The 17,068-nt window shown below is 50.7% G+C and overlaps 3 protein-coding genes across 3 annotated transcripts; 1 reads left to right on the top strand and 2 right to left on the bottom strand.

Annotated features, from left to right (window-relative positions):
* Positions 1-698: 698 nt before the first annotated feature.
* On the top strand, positions 699-5,325 carry IAR55_006655 (uncharacterized protein; the record flags this gene model as incomplete). The annotated part of the gene is made up of 14 exons (XM_066949735.1): positions 699-1,412; positions 1,502-1,854; positions 1,915-2,255; positions 2,299-2,653; positions 2,711-2,930; positions 2,981-3,103; positions 3,160-3,609; positions 3,670-3,693; positions 3,747-3,836; positions 3,883-3,947; positions 4,005-4,079; positions 4,136-4,227; positions 4,290-5,121; positions 5,214-5,325. 14 exons carry the CDS (start codon positions 699-701, stop codon positions 5,323-5,325), a joined length of 3,846 nt encoding a protein of 1,281 aa, XP_066800029.1.
* Positions 5,326-6,244: 919 nt separating this feature from the next.
* Positions 6,245-10,647, bottom strand: IAR55_006654 (uncharacterized protein; the record flags this gene model as incomplete). The annotated part of the gene is made up of 3 exons (XM_066949734.1): positions 6,245-8,001; positions 8,050-8,749; positions 8,821-10,647. The coding sequence occupies 3 exons, from the start codon at positions 10,645-10,647 to the stop codon at positions 6,245-6,247; spliced, it is 4,284 nt and encodes a 1,427-aa protein (XP_066800028.1).
* A 3,979-nt stretch (positions 10,648-14,626) lies between these two features.
* IAR55_006653 (uncharacterized protein) lies at positions 14,627-16,385 on the bottom strand (the record flags this gene model as incomplete). The annotated part of the gene is made up of 7 exons (XM_066949733.1): positions 14,627-14,859; positions 14,922-15,020; positions 15,097-15,182; positions 15,251-15,297; positions 15,365-15,644; positions 15,705-15,843; positions 15,944-16,385. 7 exons carry the CDS (start codon positions 16,383-16,385, stop codon positions 14,627-14,629), a joined length of 1,326 nt encoding a protein of 441 aa, XP_066800027.1.
* Positions 16,386-17,068: the final 683 nt, after the last annotated feature.

Genomic DNA, 17,068 nt, shown 5'->3' with positions numbered 1-17,068 from the left:
ACCATTCCTTTTGGGACAATGAATCAAAACCTGGCATTTGACTTTCACCCCGAAAAGGCTGTGTAGGGGCAGACAGAGGTGGGGGGAAGTCTGCCAAGTAGCAAGGGGGATGGATGATTTGCATTGCATGGTATGAACGATCACCGGCATTGCTCTTCCTTGCTCGATCACTGAATGGCTCTCGTTTCGACGGCCACGCATCGAGACAGCTTTCACGACGACATAGACAAGATTGCACAGCTCATTTTCCAAAAGGCAGTCTTTTCCACTCATCGATCCGGTTCAAGAAGAGTGATCAAAGGAGTATGAAGCTAAGCTATGGGGAGGAAGCAATACGTAGAGAGCATTGTAAGCATACATTCCAAGTCTCTTTCCCGTCTTCCACCTCTTCACCAATGCGTGGTCTGAGTCGACGGTAGTGTAGATCATTGGATACACGACTGCATCATCAAGCCTCTCGACCACGTTCACTCAACCAAGTACGCACGGATCCTCTCCACATCAGACCAGACACACAGCAAAGTTACTGCATACGCCGCGAACAACTTTCCTTCCATTGAACCACTGGAGCATCCGCGTATCACACCACATCTCGTCTGATCCCTTCGCATCCTCACCCGGTGTATTGACCTTCTGAACCCTGCTACCTGCGATCGGCTCACCCCTCACTCTTCCTCCTCCTCGTCCACCTCGCCATCATGGCTCATCGATCGGGAGACTCGGGTGACTTTACGCATCGGCCGCCGCCAGTCGACCATCGGTACTCGAGTTTAGGTCAAGGACAGCCTGAAGGGGAATCAACTTATACAGAGGTTGACGAAGCAGCTCTGCCTTTACGTCAAAATCAACCAGACATGGACACCACCGATACCTACTCCCCGACTGTTCCCCTACATTACGATCCGCCCATACCGCGTCCCGGCCAGAATGTCGGATATGAAGATTCGCCAGATGATCCCAATGCTAGTTCAGTATGGTCAACATACGACAAGCCCGATCCATATGCCACCCCATTCGATGCCGACCTGAAGGAGAGGTCGTTGGGTCAAGACCCCGAATCGGATGGTATGATCGTCAAGGAGAAGAAGAAGATACACGCGACAGAAGTCATCGCTACAACTCGAGCTAGGAGGTGGTGGATCCGAATCACTTGGGCGCTGACGTGGTGGGTGCCCAGCTTTCTGCTTACAAAAGTCGGAAAGATGAAGAGAGCGGACGTGAGAATGGCCTGGAGAGAAAAGCTAGCAATCTTCGAGATGATCCTTCTGTCATGTGGGTTGATCTTGTTCTACATCATCGTATTTGGGAGATTGTTGTGTCCAGACAGTGCAAAGGCATGGAACACAAGTGAGCTAGCGACTCATGCGGGCGATGATGATTATTATGCGGCCATCGCGGGCAAGGTGTACGATGTGAGTCTTCAGCCATTCTCGCACCCGTAATGCTTGCAAGAGCTGGCTATCCAAAAAGAGGCATCGCTGACGTTTAGGTCAACGAATAGTTCACCAAATTCTACAAGGGTCAACACTCCGATCTCTCCTCATACACCACCTCCAAAGACGTCATGCTCGAATTCGCCGGCCAAGATCTCACCAATTACTTTCCTCCGCCCATGACGGTCGCATGCCCAGGCTTGGTCACATCCAACAGCCTGTCCCTCATGCGAGCGAACTTCACTCCTATCGTTGCGTACGCTATTCACACCTCAGGACCTCAACAGACGATAAACGGGACCAAGCTCGACGACATCAACTGGTATAAAAGTAGGTTGCTGCCGGACTTAGATCAGTATTACAAAGGAAGCTACGTGTTTGACAAGAGCGACGTCGAGTCTCAGGCTGAAGTGGATTCCAAGTAAGTCAATCTGTTATGTATAGTACATGCTTGCTGACACTCATTTCCCTTGTTCAACAGACAATGGGCAATATACAAGAAGAAGGTTTACGATCTCAGCCATTACCTCTACACCATTTCCTACTATTCGAGCTCGAGTGGTACCGACCTACCGAACTACGCCTTCCTCAATGACGACCTCTCGAGCCTTTTCCAGACCTCAGCTGGTCAAGATATTACCAAAGCCATGCAAGATGTCCTGGATGGTCTGTCCCCGGATGATGCCACAAATCAGCTGAACTGCCTCGATACCGCCTTTTATGTCGGTGAACTTGATTTCCGAAAGACATCGAGGTGCACCGTGCAGAACTATCTTCTACTGGCGTTCTCCATCATTCTCATGACTACGATAGCAGCGAAATGTGAGCAGTTCCGTGCAACGACAAAAGCTGACCAAGCACTCAGTCTTGGCTGCTCTTCAGCTCGGTAGCAAACGACAACCTGAACTCTTAGACAAATTTGTCATCTGTCAGGTACCTTGTTACACAGAGGGCGAAGAATCGCTGAAGAAGACTATCGACTCTCTCGCTGCTCTCAGGTATGACGACAAACGCAAGCTTATCTTTCTCATCTGCGACGGGAATATCATTGGTAGTGGTAACAATCGGCCCACACCGAGGATTGTGCTCGACATCCTGGGCGTAGATCCCAAAGTGGATCCGGAACCGCTTCTGTTCAAGTCGATTGGAGAGGGCAGTAAGCAGCTCAACTACGCCAAAGTATATTCAGGTCTGTATGAGCACGAGGGGCATGTAGTTCCGTGAGTCTTTCCAGTGACCATGTCAACTGATACCCCTTGCTGATGCTTGACTTGCAGCTACGTTGTGGTGGTCAAAGTAGGCAAGCCATCAGAGACTTCGAAGCCTGGTAATCGAGGCAAGCGAGACTCGCAAGTTCTGCTTATGCAATATCTCAACCGAGTACACTTCGACGCCCCCATGTCGCCTCTGGAGCTAGAAATATATCACCAGATGAGAAATGTGATTGGTATAGATCCCACCTTCTACGAATACATTTTCCAGGTGGATGCCGATACTGTGAGTAGCGCTTCGTCTTTTGTGCCGCGGCTCGCTGACACTCGTGGTAGACTGTAACGCCAGATTCGCTCAATAGGATGATTTCGTGTGCAGCCGACGATCAGAGGATCATCGGTATCTGTGGAGAAACAAAATTGGCGAATGAGAATGAGTCACTCACAACGATGATTCAAGTGAATCCCCGACGTGATCGGCCCCAGCTTTGGCAATAGCTGACCTTTCAGCACAGGTGTACGAATACTACATCTCTCATCACCTGACCAAAGCTTTCGAATCTCTCTTCGGTTCTGTCACCTGTCTTCCTGGATGTTTTTCAGTTTACAGGATTCGAACGGCAGATAAAGGTCGCCCTGTCATAATTTCGTCGGTGGTTATCGACGAATACGCCGAGCCGAACGTCGACACCCTTCACAAGAAGAATCTCTTCTCCTTGGGTGAGGATCGATATCTCACCACTCTCATGATGAAGCACTTCCCGACCTCGAAAATGAAATTCACGCCCGATGCCATCGCTCATACTGTAGCGCCAAGCAAGTGGAATGTCCTCCTCAGTCAAAGGAGAAGATGGATCAACTCTACTGTTCACAATCTGGTGGAGCTTCTGTTCCTGCCAGAAATGTGTGGTTTTTGCTTGTTCTCGATGCGGTTCATCGTGTTCGTGGATCTGTTGGGTACCATTGTGAGCAGCCCTGGCAGTCAAAAACATCCGTCCGCCAGAGTACTGACAAGCATTCATCAGATCCTCCCTGCAACCTGTGTCTATGTGAGTTTTCTTCTTGGCCTGGGCGGGTGTCCGAGCTGACAGTCGATGTCAAGCTCGTGTATCTCATCATTGTCGTTTCGACCGGCAAAGCTGCGATCCCGATCATCTCGCTGGCCATGATTGGAGCAGTCTATGGTCTGCAAGTAAGTAGACATGTAACATCCTACGATCCAGCTAACCCGTGGACAGGCCTTGATCTTCATACTCAAACGAGAGTTTATGCTAGTAGGCTGGATGGTCGTGTACATCCTGGCGTGAGTCAACTGAGGAGTGGTCTGATGCAAGCGTGGATCAAGCTTACGTTCAAGCAGATTCCCGGTGTACTCAATCTTCTTGCCTCTCTACTCATTCTGGTCTATGGATGACTTCAGCTGGGGTAACACACGGTAAGCCAAGTCAGCTATCGTACACACAATCGCTAATGGGAAATGACCGTCCGCAGTAAGGTGGTCGGTGAGGGCAGTCAGAAGACTGTAGTATATGAAGACGACGAGCCCTTCAGTGAAGGAATGATCCCCTATCGGACCTTCAGAGGTGTGTGACACGATTCAAGTAAATCACCAGCCCGGGAGTACACAGCTGATGAAAACCTCTAGAATACGAGTCAAACGCATGGGAGACTGCCTCACTACACTCTGAAAAGTCTCGTGCCACTGTTCAAACTTCGGTGTCACGAGGACGACATCCCTACCCGATTTCCAATCGAGTGCCGTCATTCCACTCTAGCATTTCTGAACTCCCTCCAGGAGCTGATTATTGGCGTGACTCTTCCCCGCTTGGCCCCAACCATTCGTCCCGGAACTTGCGCGAAGAGAACTCCAGCCCTTCTCTACGCCACGAGACCTCGAGTCAGTATATCGGTGGAGGACCTAGAAATCGAGTTCAATCAATGGCGGGGATGTCGATGTGGGGTGCTGGAAGTGTATATGACGGTCAGCAAGGAGCTGGAGGAATGGGTCCATTCCTCAGTCCGATGATGACCGGAGGAAGTTATGGACACGCCGAAACGGGTCGACCTAGTACATTCTATCCTCCACAACCGTACGGATCTGGTGTGGGATTCGGATCACCCATGATAGGCATGATGGGTGTGCCTCCTCCAATGGGCGGTATGACACCGATAGGTATGGGTATGGGTATGGGTATGGGTATGGGTATGATGTCGCCTACTCCAACTGGGCCCGGTGTGGCGGGTATGGGCGCACCGAGAAACACAGTCATGTCGAACCTTGGGGGTGGCGGAGGTGGACTCGGGGCGCAGAGTCGGATGTCTTCTTTCTCACTGGCGACGACAGCCAATCTCATGGGAGGAGGGAATGTCCCAGATAGATTAGCCGGATTGAGCGTGAATGAGGACAAAGGGGTGGACGATGAGGTGGTCTTGGAGAAATTGAGAGCTTGGCTGGGTAAACAGGATCTCATGAGCGTGTAAGTGGAGATTGTCTTGACGCATGTGTGCGTAGAGGGGAAAAACAATGAGTGTCAGGACTGATGTGATGTCTCTATGCATGTGGATCTAGGACGAAACGACAAACGAGAGAAACGATCTATGATCTATTCCCCAACGCCGACTTGCAGAAGAGGGCAGGATGGCTCAACGAGAATATAGATAAGATCTTGAGCGAGGTGTAGCGTGAAAGGGAAGGTGGATTGAAAAGGACAATACGAGCATCGCACAGTCATCGCATGATAACACAGTCATAATCGCAGCTACGATTGTGTGTGTGTGTGTGTGTGTGTGTGTGTGTGTGTGTGTGTGTGTGTGTGTGTGTGTGTGTGTGTGTGTGTGTGTGTGTGTGTGTGTGTGTGTGTGTGTGTGTGTGTGTATCTAATTCGGACGTTCTTTTAGCATGATGTGATCACTTTGACTTGTAATGAGATCAAAACACCAGGGCATGCCTTCTGACCAATAAAACGAATGACGTTGCATACATCTCCTCTAGTACTGTGCGGTACTTTACCGTTACAGAGTTCTCTGGAAACACACGACAGCAAGTCAGATAGATACAGTAGTCAAGTAGTATACTGTAGTTGGGCGACGGGCATGACGAATACCCCTTTTCCATGTAGATCAGACTGAGCGAAGCGAAGCTCATGCAAATGAACTCTCTCTTGAGACTTTAATTGGACCGTAACCGATTGATTGATTCGAGACGAGACGAGACGAGACGAGACGAGACGATATGGTACGATGACATGACATGATATGACATGATATGATATGATGAAATCAAACATTATAGATAATGGTAACAAAAGACTACAACCTGACTCAATCCGATCAACTCGAATGAGAATCGATGCAATGAGGGTGAAATGAATGGATGATGATAATGATGATAATGATGATAATGATGAGATGAGCGTGTATTGGGGCTCCACTTGGGGGAGGAATTAAGGATGTTTGGACCACCCACGAGATGGGAAGCAAGGAAAGAAACAAATAGATAGAAAAAGAAACAAACTTGAATTACCACAGTGCGCTGCACTGGAGTATCGTCCGACGTCACGCCGTATGCACGGTACCTCCTCCCATTCTTCAGCTTGACCTTCATATCGGTGTGAAACCTTTGAAGCCAAACATTCTCAAACTCCTCTTCCTCCTCGGTGTATTTGGCACACTCCCGCCCCCATTCCCAACCCCAAATCCGAGTGGAGCATCCCCATCATCCGGTACACCTCCTGTCACTGCACCTGAGCCAGTTCCATCATCTGTGAGGTGCAATCCACCGTCCACTGAAGCTGAAGCTGATGCCGCAGCAGAACCGGATCCGGATCCTGGTGCTGTACCTGAGCCGGAACCGGAACCGGATCCCGACGCCGATGCAGATGCCGATCCTGACCCGCTGCCGGAACCCGATCCCAGAGTTGATGCTGAACCTGTGAGAGCTTCTTCCATACTCGTCACACTTCCTCTGCTTTTCAGCGGAAGAAAACTCATCGACCTTCGGAGCGTTCCCCATGTCGTGGCCGGTGTCTGCGTCTGACCGGACATTCGATCTGGTATGAATGAAGAGGCCTGTGAAGTGGACAGCACCACATTGGTCCCTATCGTCCCCAACGGGGAGCCATGAGGGGGAGGAATGAAGTACTCCCCAGCCGCCACGCCTCCTTGGGGAGCCTTCGATGGTGAGTGATCAGAAGCGCTCTTCTGTACAAGGGGGGGTGGCGTCGGCTTTCCAGTAGGTGCCATTGCACCCGACTCGGTCCCTCCAGGTCCTTCGTGGCTGGGCGACAGCATTGGGGAGACTGGCATCGACTTGGCTCGATACGCGAAGTGAGGTTTGGAAGGCAAGTCATATATCGCTCCCGGAGGACGTCTTGACTTGTCTAATGACCTTTTTGAGGGCGCCGGCAACGAATGATCCCTTGTTCTTTGACTGAACCTCATGGTCAGCCCTTCGTCGATGGAATCACGTAGCGAACTGTAGGACCTTCTGGGAGTCGGCGCTGGTGAGAATGAAGCTACTGAGTTGCTCCTGGTGAAGTCTCGTCGTAGTGTCCCAAAGTCTGAGTTGCCAGTAGCTGTAGCAGATTCGTCATCGCCAGACTCAGCCTCCAAACCCCTAGTAGAGCTGATCGATGCTCCTCGTTTGCGCTGAGCGGGCAAGCTTCGATACTTGGCTGCCTGAGATCGACTCGGTCGTACCTGAATGACTGAACCTTTAATTTCACCTGTAAACGCAATATCGAATGAAGTAGCTCTCGAATCAAGGAAGCTCTTTCGTCGTCTAAGCATCGTTGATTCCCGGATAGACATACGATCTCGAAGCTCCGAAGGTGGAACGTCTGGTAGGAAGAGCATGTGATTGAGTTGAGCTTTACTTCTTGCAGTCGAGCAGCTGTCAGAGAAGACATCTACAAGCCCGCGATCCACCAGCATACGCTGGTTATTTGATGCCCGCCGCAGAAGGATCGTTCCTGGTTGACCAGGTTTTCTATCCGGTGTAAAACCAAACGAGGATCGGGTTGGCGAAACCAATGGCGTAGACGGCTTCTGTTCCGGGGAAGCCACTGAAGGCATGTCCGGAAGTTCGGCCAGTTCATCGGGAAGTCCGGTTAACGTGTGTCGTTTGTTCGCGAGGGTTATCGCCGCATGATCCAGGTCCACGGATACAGCTGTCGAAACTCTTCGCGTGCTTACAGGGAAGGGCGACACACTGGCAGGAAGCTCGAAAGGAGGGACTGTACATTCGTCCCTTGCTTCACAGATTGCGGCAGCCCACACTTCCTTCTCTGCCTCGCACGAAGCAGCTAGATCGAAATTGTGTTCCCTCAACCTGAGCCGGATCGAGTGGGGAAGGAAGCCTGATGGATCGTCAGCAATTGCCTTTGGGTCACGATCACAGTGCTCACCTTCAGTAATGTCGATGAGCTCAAAGACTTCCAGGGGCAAGAAGTGTTTGGCTTCATATACCTTGGCCTTCTTGACCTTCGCCAAGATAAGATAGCCACGATATAGAATTGCTGCGAGATACTTGACCTTGACTGGTGGCATAAGGGGGGCAACGGTAGGGTGATGATGCAGGACGTCCAAGGATCCAATTAGACGACAGGTTCCAAGAGATCGTAGGAACGTTTGAGTAAGCATAGGATGAGGTTCGAGTCGCTCGAGTACGGTTGCGCTCTTGACTTCTGTATCCTTCAGCCTTCGAGCCTCATCCGCTTCTTCAGCAACACCCCTCATGACACCCAATGCTCTCTCCACGTCAATCCCTACATCGTAGCATTCATCGTCAAACTCGTCCTCTTCGACTGTCGGACTTGTCTGTCCGGTCGAGTCAAGCAACTGATTGAGCAAGAGTGGGTAGCGGCAGATCCGCTGGATAGGCATGATGAGGTAGTCTTTAAAGTGCAACCTTGAGCGGGTGTGAGGCCCAGGAGATCGAGGCTCCCCAAGGAGATCATATAAAGTGATATGCGGTTGTGCAGCTCCGATAATTTGACAGCGTTTCTCGAAGGCATCGTAATCGGCTCTATTAGAGATATGTCGGACAAGAGTGGATGCAACAATGGATTCTGCGCAGAACTCTCTGTAGAGTGCAAAGGTCGCGCTCTGAAACATGAGAACGACCACTTAGCTATACGCATTTCCAAGTCGAACCGTTGAAACAATTCTTCACTTACGTTGTCGATGAAAAGAGCGGCAATCCGTTTTGACACACTATCGACCTTGCCTGCGATGTCAAGCTCCTCCGTTTGTCCGTACCCATAACCCACTCTCTCGCTCTTGAGCACCTCCACCATTTTGCCCACGAAGGCCGCATGGAAACCGTACAGGTCCTCCGTGTTCCGAGCGATCTTTTTGGCAGTTCGCTCAGTGACCATAGGCAGAGCCGCCAGCTGTGGTAGATAGACGTGCGAAAGAGTCTTCAGGCCCTCGGTATAGGCCACTTCAGTCTCGACGAGTTCAAGAAGGATCATCTTCCTCTTTTCGAGTCTCCGTCGATGACGGGTTTGTCGAGCCTCCCACTCGAGTGATCGTTGTAGACGGAGAGCGGTGAGTGCAGCGTCTTTCTCGTCGGTCCCCTCCTTTCCACTCTTTGCGCTTCGAGACAGCGACGTTGTGGCAGAGGAAAGGGGATGCTCTTGGGAAGACGCAGGAGAGAAGGCATCCGCTGATGCAGAAGCAGAAGTGTCGGTACCGGTGAGCGACGCTGAGATGATCGATTGCCCATCATGATGTATCGGTGGAGACGGCTCTTCACCATGAGCCGAAATGTCATTGTCATCAAACAATACGCCGCGTGGATAGTCTAGCGAGCTACGTCTAGGAGGGGGCTCATGGGGCATAGCCATGTCATCGGGCATGACGATCTCAACAGCGGAACCTGCTCCTTCCATCGCCGATACGTTGGAAAGACCTAGGATCGTTACGCCATCATTGGCTGCCCCTCTGTTGAGACTCGATTTCCTCGGAGAAATGCTGGGTAAGCCAATCGCTGCGGTTAAAGCAGGTTTTGGCGACGCAAGTGGTCGCACCGTGGTGACAGTCGACACGGATTGCAGCGTGTTCTCGGAATTACCCGGATGTCTGTATGTGAACGGTACGCTGGGGTTAGGTTCGAACCTCTGAGCAACCTGAGCGACCATGGAGGGCCAATGGGGTTTCGTCCCCGGTGGATCGTACTCCAGGTCACTGGAACTGAAGACAGATCCAAGCGAGGCTCTTCGCTTTCGAAATGCTCGAAATGATTTGCCCTTTATGCTTGAAGAGGAAGTACGTGTCGCTAGAGTATTCCGTGGTGGTAATCTGTCTTCAAGTTCACTATCCCGAGCAGAGTCCTGGTTGACCTCCTCAGTCGGACTGTGGGACACCGTTGCAGCACGTCTCCGTCCGCTTTTCTGGCTGTTTGGCGATGTGGGACGGGTAGATGATTGGCCTCGAAAGGTTGATCGTACCCGGTGAGGATGTGAAGCAGATTGCTCTCCTATCCGTGGGTGGTGAGTAAGAGGCATTTTCCACTCATCTGCGGAGCCATCCTCTGCGTCGCTACGTTTTCGCCGCACATGTGTAGTGCTGAGATTGAGAGCGGGTTTGAGGATGAGATTGAATGCTCTTCCCTTTCCTTTTGCACTTGTCGGTGTGCTTCCGGTATCAGGATAAGCTGAAAAGATAGGGTCATCTGGAGCACCTGATGGTAGCTCGAGAGGGGACGGCCGCGGCCGTTCGGAAGGTGTGGTAGCCCCCGACGAGGGGGTGTAAAAAATCTGCGATGAGCTGGCAGCTGGGAAGTAGGACCCAGTGACGGACAAATACGATGAAGTGGACGATCGACGGCTGTATCCCGCAAAATCGTCAGGAGTGGGGAGTCGAGATGGAGTGTGGACGGATGGCCCAGCCTCGTTCGATGGGGACTCGCGATATGATGGTGTAGGGGCGGTGGACTGTGGAATAGGTTCGAGAGTAGAATTGACAAGAGTCGATGGCGGTATGAGTGTTATTACGTCCATCTTGAAGTGAGTTAGAGGATGATCCTGTCCGACTTGCACAATCTCCCTTCTTCAACTTCACTCTCCTCCGCCGTTTCCCTGACCAGACGAACGTATATCTTTTGGATTGATGGTCGAGCAAGTCGAGGGGAGCAGGTGGAAAGGTGGAATTGGTTCGCGGAGTTGTATATCGAGAGAAGTGCGGGTTGAAAACCGAAGTTGAAATTCATTTACCGGAACAAAGGATGAAGCACGAAGCAGAGCAACGGTCGGGCTGTAGGATCAGCATGCATCTCAGTTGATGAAAGGAGTGACATTATACAGCAAAGGGATTCGGACATACGATGCGAGCGCTTGTTTGAGATGCGCAGAAATGACACTGTTGAGGGAGGAAAGGTGGCGTGGGATGTGTGCCGGGCGGCGGGTTATGTCAATGTTGTTTGCTTAGATGTCAACAATGATGGACTGATCTAAAGTTTGTGTTAATTTTATCTATCTCTCATTTGAGACACATCCGACCTTTGGGATGGACGGAAGGTGAGGGCGAGGACGTGCTGCATGCCAACTCACTTATGATTCTCCAGTAATTGATAGGTGGACATCTCTTTCCTGCGTCGATGTGATGGTATCCAGCGATGCTGTGGGGTGTCGATCGGTCCACCCTTGGGGTGGATAGTACGACGAATGTGGGGAAACCCGATGGTATGCCAAGCGCCGGTCCGCAGCAGAATCTGAGGTTGGAAGACGATGGATCTGAGCAGAGGGATAGTATGCTACTGATCGATGTGGATGCGTTCGGCATAGACCGGTGGTGATGCGTCAAGAGAGACACAGAAAAAAAAAGACCAGGTGCTTGCCTTGTCGATCAGTGACGATGGGTTGATGTGAAAGGAGGGGGGGGGGGGAGTACGAAGTATCTGAGTTCGGACCTGAGCGACGAGAGTTCTGAGAATCCGGGAATGATGCGTCACGACTGACCAGATTGGAGGGTGGCAACATCCATCAGCTACTGTACCAACCCCGCATGTCCCTCTGCCGCCAGCGATGATGCGAGCGAGGAAGAGGTGTAATCGAGTCGCAGGACAGATCAACTCACCTTGTTGCCTGACCACTGTCCTGATGATGCCGCACGTTTGAAGCCCGCGTGTTTCTTCTCTTCTTCCTGTCCTGAGTTTTCCGACGTCCTCCTTGTGTTCCTTCCTCCACAGTAACGAATTGAATCACCTTGCGATCCTCCCAATTCCTTCTGATGGGTTCTTCGTCGAAATATGTCGAGCGAAAAGGAAAAATTCCAGCGAAGCGATAATATCACGATCCTTCGGTTGTCTCACTAGATCGAAACGTGGGTGTTACCCGCCCCGCCTGACAGGTGGACTTTGACCTGTCTCTGTCGATGATATCCGAGATGCGATTCCAGTCTCTCTATTATACACGATGGATTATACACAGCGCCCTACTTACAACGATATGTTTGTGAGAGATGCAAAGAGAAACGGAAGTGGGTGATTACGAGCGAGCAAGCGAGCAAGCTAGCAAAGGAAGCAACGTATCGCGGTATCGTGCCATTGCTTATTTTGGCGACTAGCACATTACTTGCCCGTTCACTGGTACTCTTGTACGGTAACAGCAGTCGCAGCTATAACGGCAAATTTCCTAGAATCACGTTGGACCTCTCTCATGGGCAAAAGAAAGAACCTTTCCGTTCCTATCTAGCACTCGTCTGTTTTCGTCCCTTTCTGGGCATGGAAATATCCTTGAAATTCCTCCGATGTCCGAAGATTCTTCCATTTTGCTGTGAACAGGAGTAGTAACTTAGATTAGTGCAAGAGAAAAAGCTGCTGTTACTGATGTTATCCTGGCTGGCTAGCAGTAGTAGCAGTAGTGGTAGTAGTAGTAGAATACGCACGCAGTCAGGTCCCATAAAGCCATCTTCCCTCCGAATCTTACAAAATCTTTCCCCTGGTCCCTTGTCTTTTTGCCCTGCTCTGCCGTGCCAACAGGTCCAAAACATGGGGAGATGCGGATGTCTTTTCACGTAATATTTACGGCATCCTTACCCTATCCGAGCCCTCACGCAGGAGGAATGGCTACCAGCGGGTCTCCGCGATTGGTTGGTTGCTTATTCCAAGGGGGGTAAATGGCGTAATCTCGTTCCTTCTCCTGCTACAACGAGGCAGAAAGACTGATTTTGCAGGGTGCATCTTAGCGTGGAAACAAGGAATGACGTATTACGGCTTTTTACTTGATTCCCTCCAGGGACCACCAAGCGGGAAATAAACGAGACAGAAAACGACACAGCGTTTCGGACCGGGTCACCAACTAGGTTCGACTGTTCGAGGGATGGATGGGGTGGATGGATGTCTTGGAGGGTTGCGTACAGACAAACATCTCGGATGCAGCCTCCAGTTGTACAGCCTTTCATTTATGCGTCCATCTACCAGCTGATCACTCGAATGCTTGTCCCAGTGGCCCAGTGGGACAAGATCTAAAGTTTGAGAGCACCGCCGAACGAGGGAGCGAATCTTGCCAAGTCTTCGTGACATTGAGTGATCGCGCAACCAAATGATCGATACCTTACACCGCTGGAAAATCTCCCACACGCTACCGAGATCGTTGTTCTTTTCATACACCGCCCTCTGATCGTTCCGTTGAAAATTCAGAATTCAGAATTCAGAATCGAGAATCGTACGAACAAACAAACGAACACCGGACGGAAGTAGTCTCTACCTCAACGTTCAGATGGTGATCACGCAACACAAAACCCCGTCACAGCACACCTGACACTCTTTGTCGTAGTCGCGGCAACGTGATACAAAACAGTCGGCTTCAAGTCGAGCCTTTGTCGATCGTCTCTTCCTGACCTTTCACGGGATAGCGAGATTGACGCAGTCACTCCCAACTTCACTTGGCTCACCGTTGCAATGTAACGAGCACCACCATCATCGGGGCGGAATCACCAGACCCTCGAGATGTGCGGAAGTGAAGGCAATCTACATGTGTTATGCGGCATTCCTGCTATTGTGGGAAACCGGGGCAAATATAACAGGGACAGTTGGCGTCGGGTTCCTTTCGGACAAAGTCTAAAAGATAGAAGACTGTAGGCGATTGAGGTACGAGTGCGCGGACGCGGAAGTTGTGTACGTTTGTGCAAGTGGGTCCAGTGGGTGATCAGGTGGGGTGGCGAATGTACGATCGATCGACGAGGCGTTTGATGCGTAGCAAGCTTGACCTTCCAACTAGTTGAGTTGTTCGGCTCTCTCTCGGCTGCTCAATGCAATAGACGAGATGCAGACTCTGCCACAGATCCACCGCGGCTAGACATCTGGATGGGTAGCCACATCTTATGGAGCGAAGACCGGCATCTATCTCATCAAGTCCATTGTGACCGTCAGCTGGAACGATCACAACTGACCATCTCATCACGGACGACCTCCACTCAATAGCATCGTTCAGGCGGAAACAACTTTTGACCGAGAGTTTTTCGCTTCGGCATCTATCATCCAAAACGCACGGACCACTTTCTGGGATTCAGTGAACTGACTAGTTTTTATTGAGTTCGCTGCCGAGAACGGAACGAGAAAAGTATGTAATCCCACCTCATCGCATCGAATGCTGTAAGTTGAGGCTGTGTGTTGTACGTATATCAACGGAACGTGCGATCTGTGGAGATAAGGGACTTTCTGTTGAATCATATTATTACTGATAATCAAATTCACCATCATTTTCACCCGATCGATCTGACGAAATGTTATACTGCGCAGCTGGTAGAGCACATACTACCCTCACCATTTGTCACCTTTGATCGTCGATCATCTCACTTCTGAGATTCTGTCGTAAAGGAAACTACATGCTCCTGTTACTTATGCCATTAATCTATGATGATACGATGATGAAATGATGATGTACGACTGGTGTCACCACTTGGCTACATGTGGATGTGTATGTGTGACCGATACGTCAACTCTCCGACCCACCCTCACTAAATACGCGAGCAAGCTTTCTACTTTTTGACCGGCGCCGCAGAACCCGGTCCGGACCGTGACTGAGCTGGAGCTGAAGCTGGAGGTTCACGCCAAATCACTTCCCAGAGTTGGAATCCACTTCCTATCAAGAACGCCCAACTTCCCCAGAACGTTGACAAGGCCGATTCATACTCCACCTTGGAGTTGGAGGAGTACCCCAATGCTCCGCAAAGCATGAAACCGAATGCTCCGATCAAGTTCCAGACGCCAACTAGAGGAAGTCGTTGTGATCAGCTTCACTTAGCACTCAGAGAAGAGAAGGCGCTGACGAACCTTGCCATCCGATGTCCATGAGATCGGGAAGATACCACTTCTTCTGTACCTCGATCATGAGGATCAGAGAGGAGACGATGAAGCCACATCCACCGATCACTGAAGTCACAGACATGTTGGCATCAGTATGTCTCCTTCAAAGAAAGGATCGAAGCAGTCATTGTGTATGACTCACCTTGTGGCGTCCAGAAGAAGATATCGATGATAGCCTTAGAACCTGCACCGTCTGAATAGCCAGGAATAACACCTGGAAGTCCCGTGCTGCAAGTGATACGACGGACCAGTCAGGCCTTGCATTCGACGAGGGGACACAATGGACACAGACATACAGGGTTGATACCCAGAATATAGTTGCTGCAAAGAGCTGCACGATAGCCTGGTTTAGAGCGCACGTCAGTATATCGATCATGATGGAGCTCCAAATAATGCGCCATTGCACTCACTGCGAGGTATCCCAGATCATGCCACATCGGTTTACCCCACCAAACGAAACCTTTCGCTCCTGTAGGCCAATCCACTCCATCCTCATCGGTTGATCGTCCCTTGTCACCAAAGGCGCCTCCATTCGCTTGAATTGTACCTGACGACGTGGTAGATGTACGTGTTGGTTGGTGTTCGACATGCGAGTTGACTTCTTCCAAGCTGAGCGAAGTATGGGAAGGTGTCTTGCGACGATGATGTAAGACTTGACCAAGCGCTGTACCGAAGTTAGTTTCTCGCCCTCTAGATATGGTTGTCAACGTCAATAATGTTGCGACAAAGGTCATACGACAGCTGACGTACCTATCTAAGGCTTCCACAACCATCAAGTACGATCCGATTTCGAAAATAGTTCCACCGATGAAAGCTGTCGCTGCTGCCGTTTTGGAGAACACTGGAGTAGCCAGCTGAGGTCGCAGAATCGGGAACCAGACGAGATAGCCTAGCACCAAACAATATGTCAGTGACAACATGATGAAGTGGAGTATCAGAGGCATTGTGTGTAGAAGAGAGAGTTGAGTGTGGCACAGGGACAGACATACCATTAATGACCCACACCGCCGAACCGAGAAAGAACGCCACCGCGATCCAGAAACTAACGTCCATGATGAGATGCGGTTTGAGCTCCGTCTCCTCCTTCTTCATCCTCGAGTAAGCGACCTGTTCCATCTTGTGTACCTGTCCCCTCTTCCGCTTCCCCTCGACACCAGTACCGCTTTTCCCCGCCCCGGCGAGACCATCTTCGGCGACTGAAGAAGATGTGGAAGCGGTTCTGGATCCTAGATAGTGGACATGATGGCTTTTCGGTGCGTATCGCCCTTTCCTGGCTCGTCTCGATGACCAGCTCCCGGCCTTGGTGCCGGTATGAGCATCGTTGAAGGAAAGATGGGTAGGTGTGAAGAAGGGATGAGGGGTACGATGCGATGAGAGGATGACAGACGGTCGACTGTGAAGATCGGTTCCGTCAGCGTGACGAGATGACATGGTCTTGGTGTGTTCCGTGTCACACTGGCTCAGGACGGTCTGTTATGTTCTCTGAGGGTGTTGATTGATCCAACTGACGGGAAATGAGGCTGAAGAGCTACAGCAAAAGATGTCGAAGATTGAGTATGCGGGCTGAAAATAGATTTTCCCCTTACATCTATGTTTTTGACGGGGGCCAGAAAAAACAAAACCTCGTGCGTCGTCATTGCGTCAAGTTGGCTGGAATCCGTTACTCTCCCACGGTGTGTCTGTCGTGCCTGGTCAGGGTGTCGGGGTAATTCACTCGTTTTCGTTGTTGCCCCGCATTTCTTTTTTTTTCTTGATCGCCGTTCTATTTGTGATGTTTGCAGGACGCGTTTTCTTTTTCTTTTTTCTTTTTTTGGATGCTTGCAGACGGATTTCCTTTTCTCTTTGATTTCATCGCTCGCTCGTGCTTGTTGTATCGCTTCTCACTCTTCCGTTCGTCGTCAACATTTGCTTCCTTGGATGAAACGCATTCCGACCTGACTCATACGTCCCTTTGTATCCACCGTCTCTTTCCGCTCTCACAAGCTAGGATCCTGGCGATTCTCCCTTTTGGGAACAAACGTATTCGTCTCCCTCACCTGATCACTGCCACCAGGCGCACGGACCGCTTTGGCGCTTGAATCGTATCGCACTGTTCTCGTTGAACCAGCAGGGCT

Source organism: Kwoniella newhampshirensis, chromosome 14 (genome assembly GCF_039105145.1).
Source record: "Kwoniella newhampshirensis strain CBS 13917 chromosome 14, whole genome shotgun sequence".
In the NCBI taxonomy this organism is placed as follows: Eukaryota; Fungi; Basidiomycota; class Tremellomycetes; order Tremellales; family Cryptococcaceae; genus Kwoniella; species Kwoniella newhampshirensis.
This window is presented reverse-complemented; position numbering and strand designations above follow the sequence as displayed.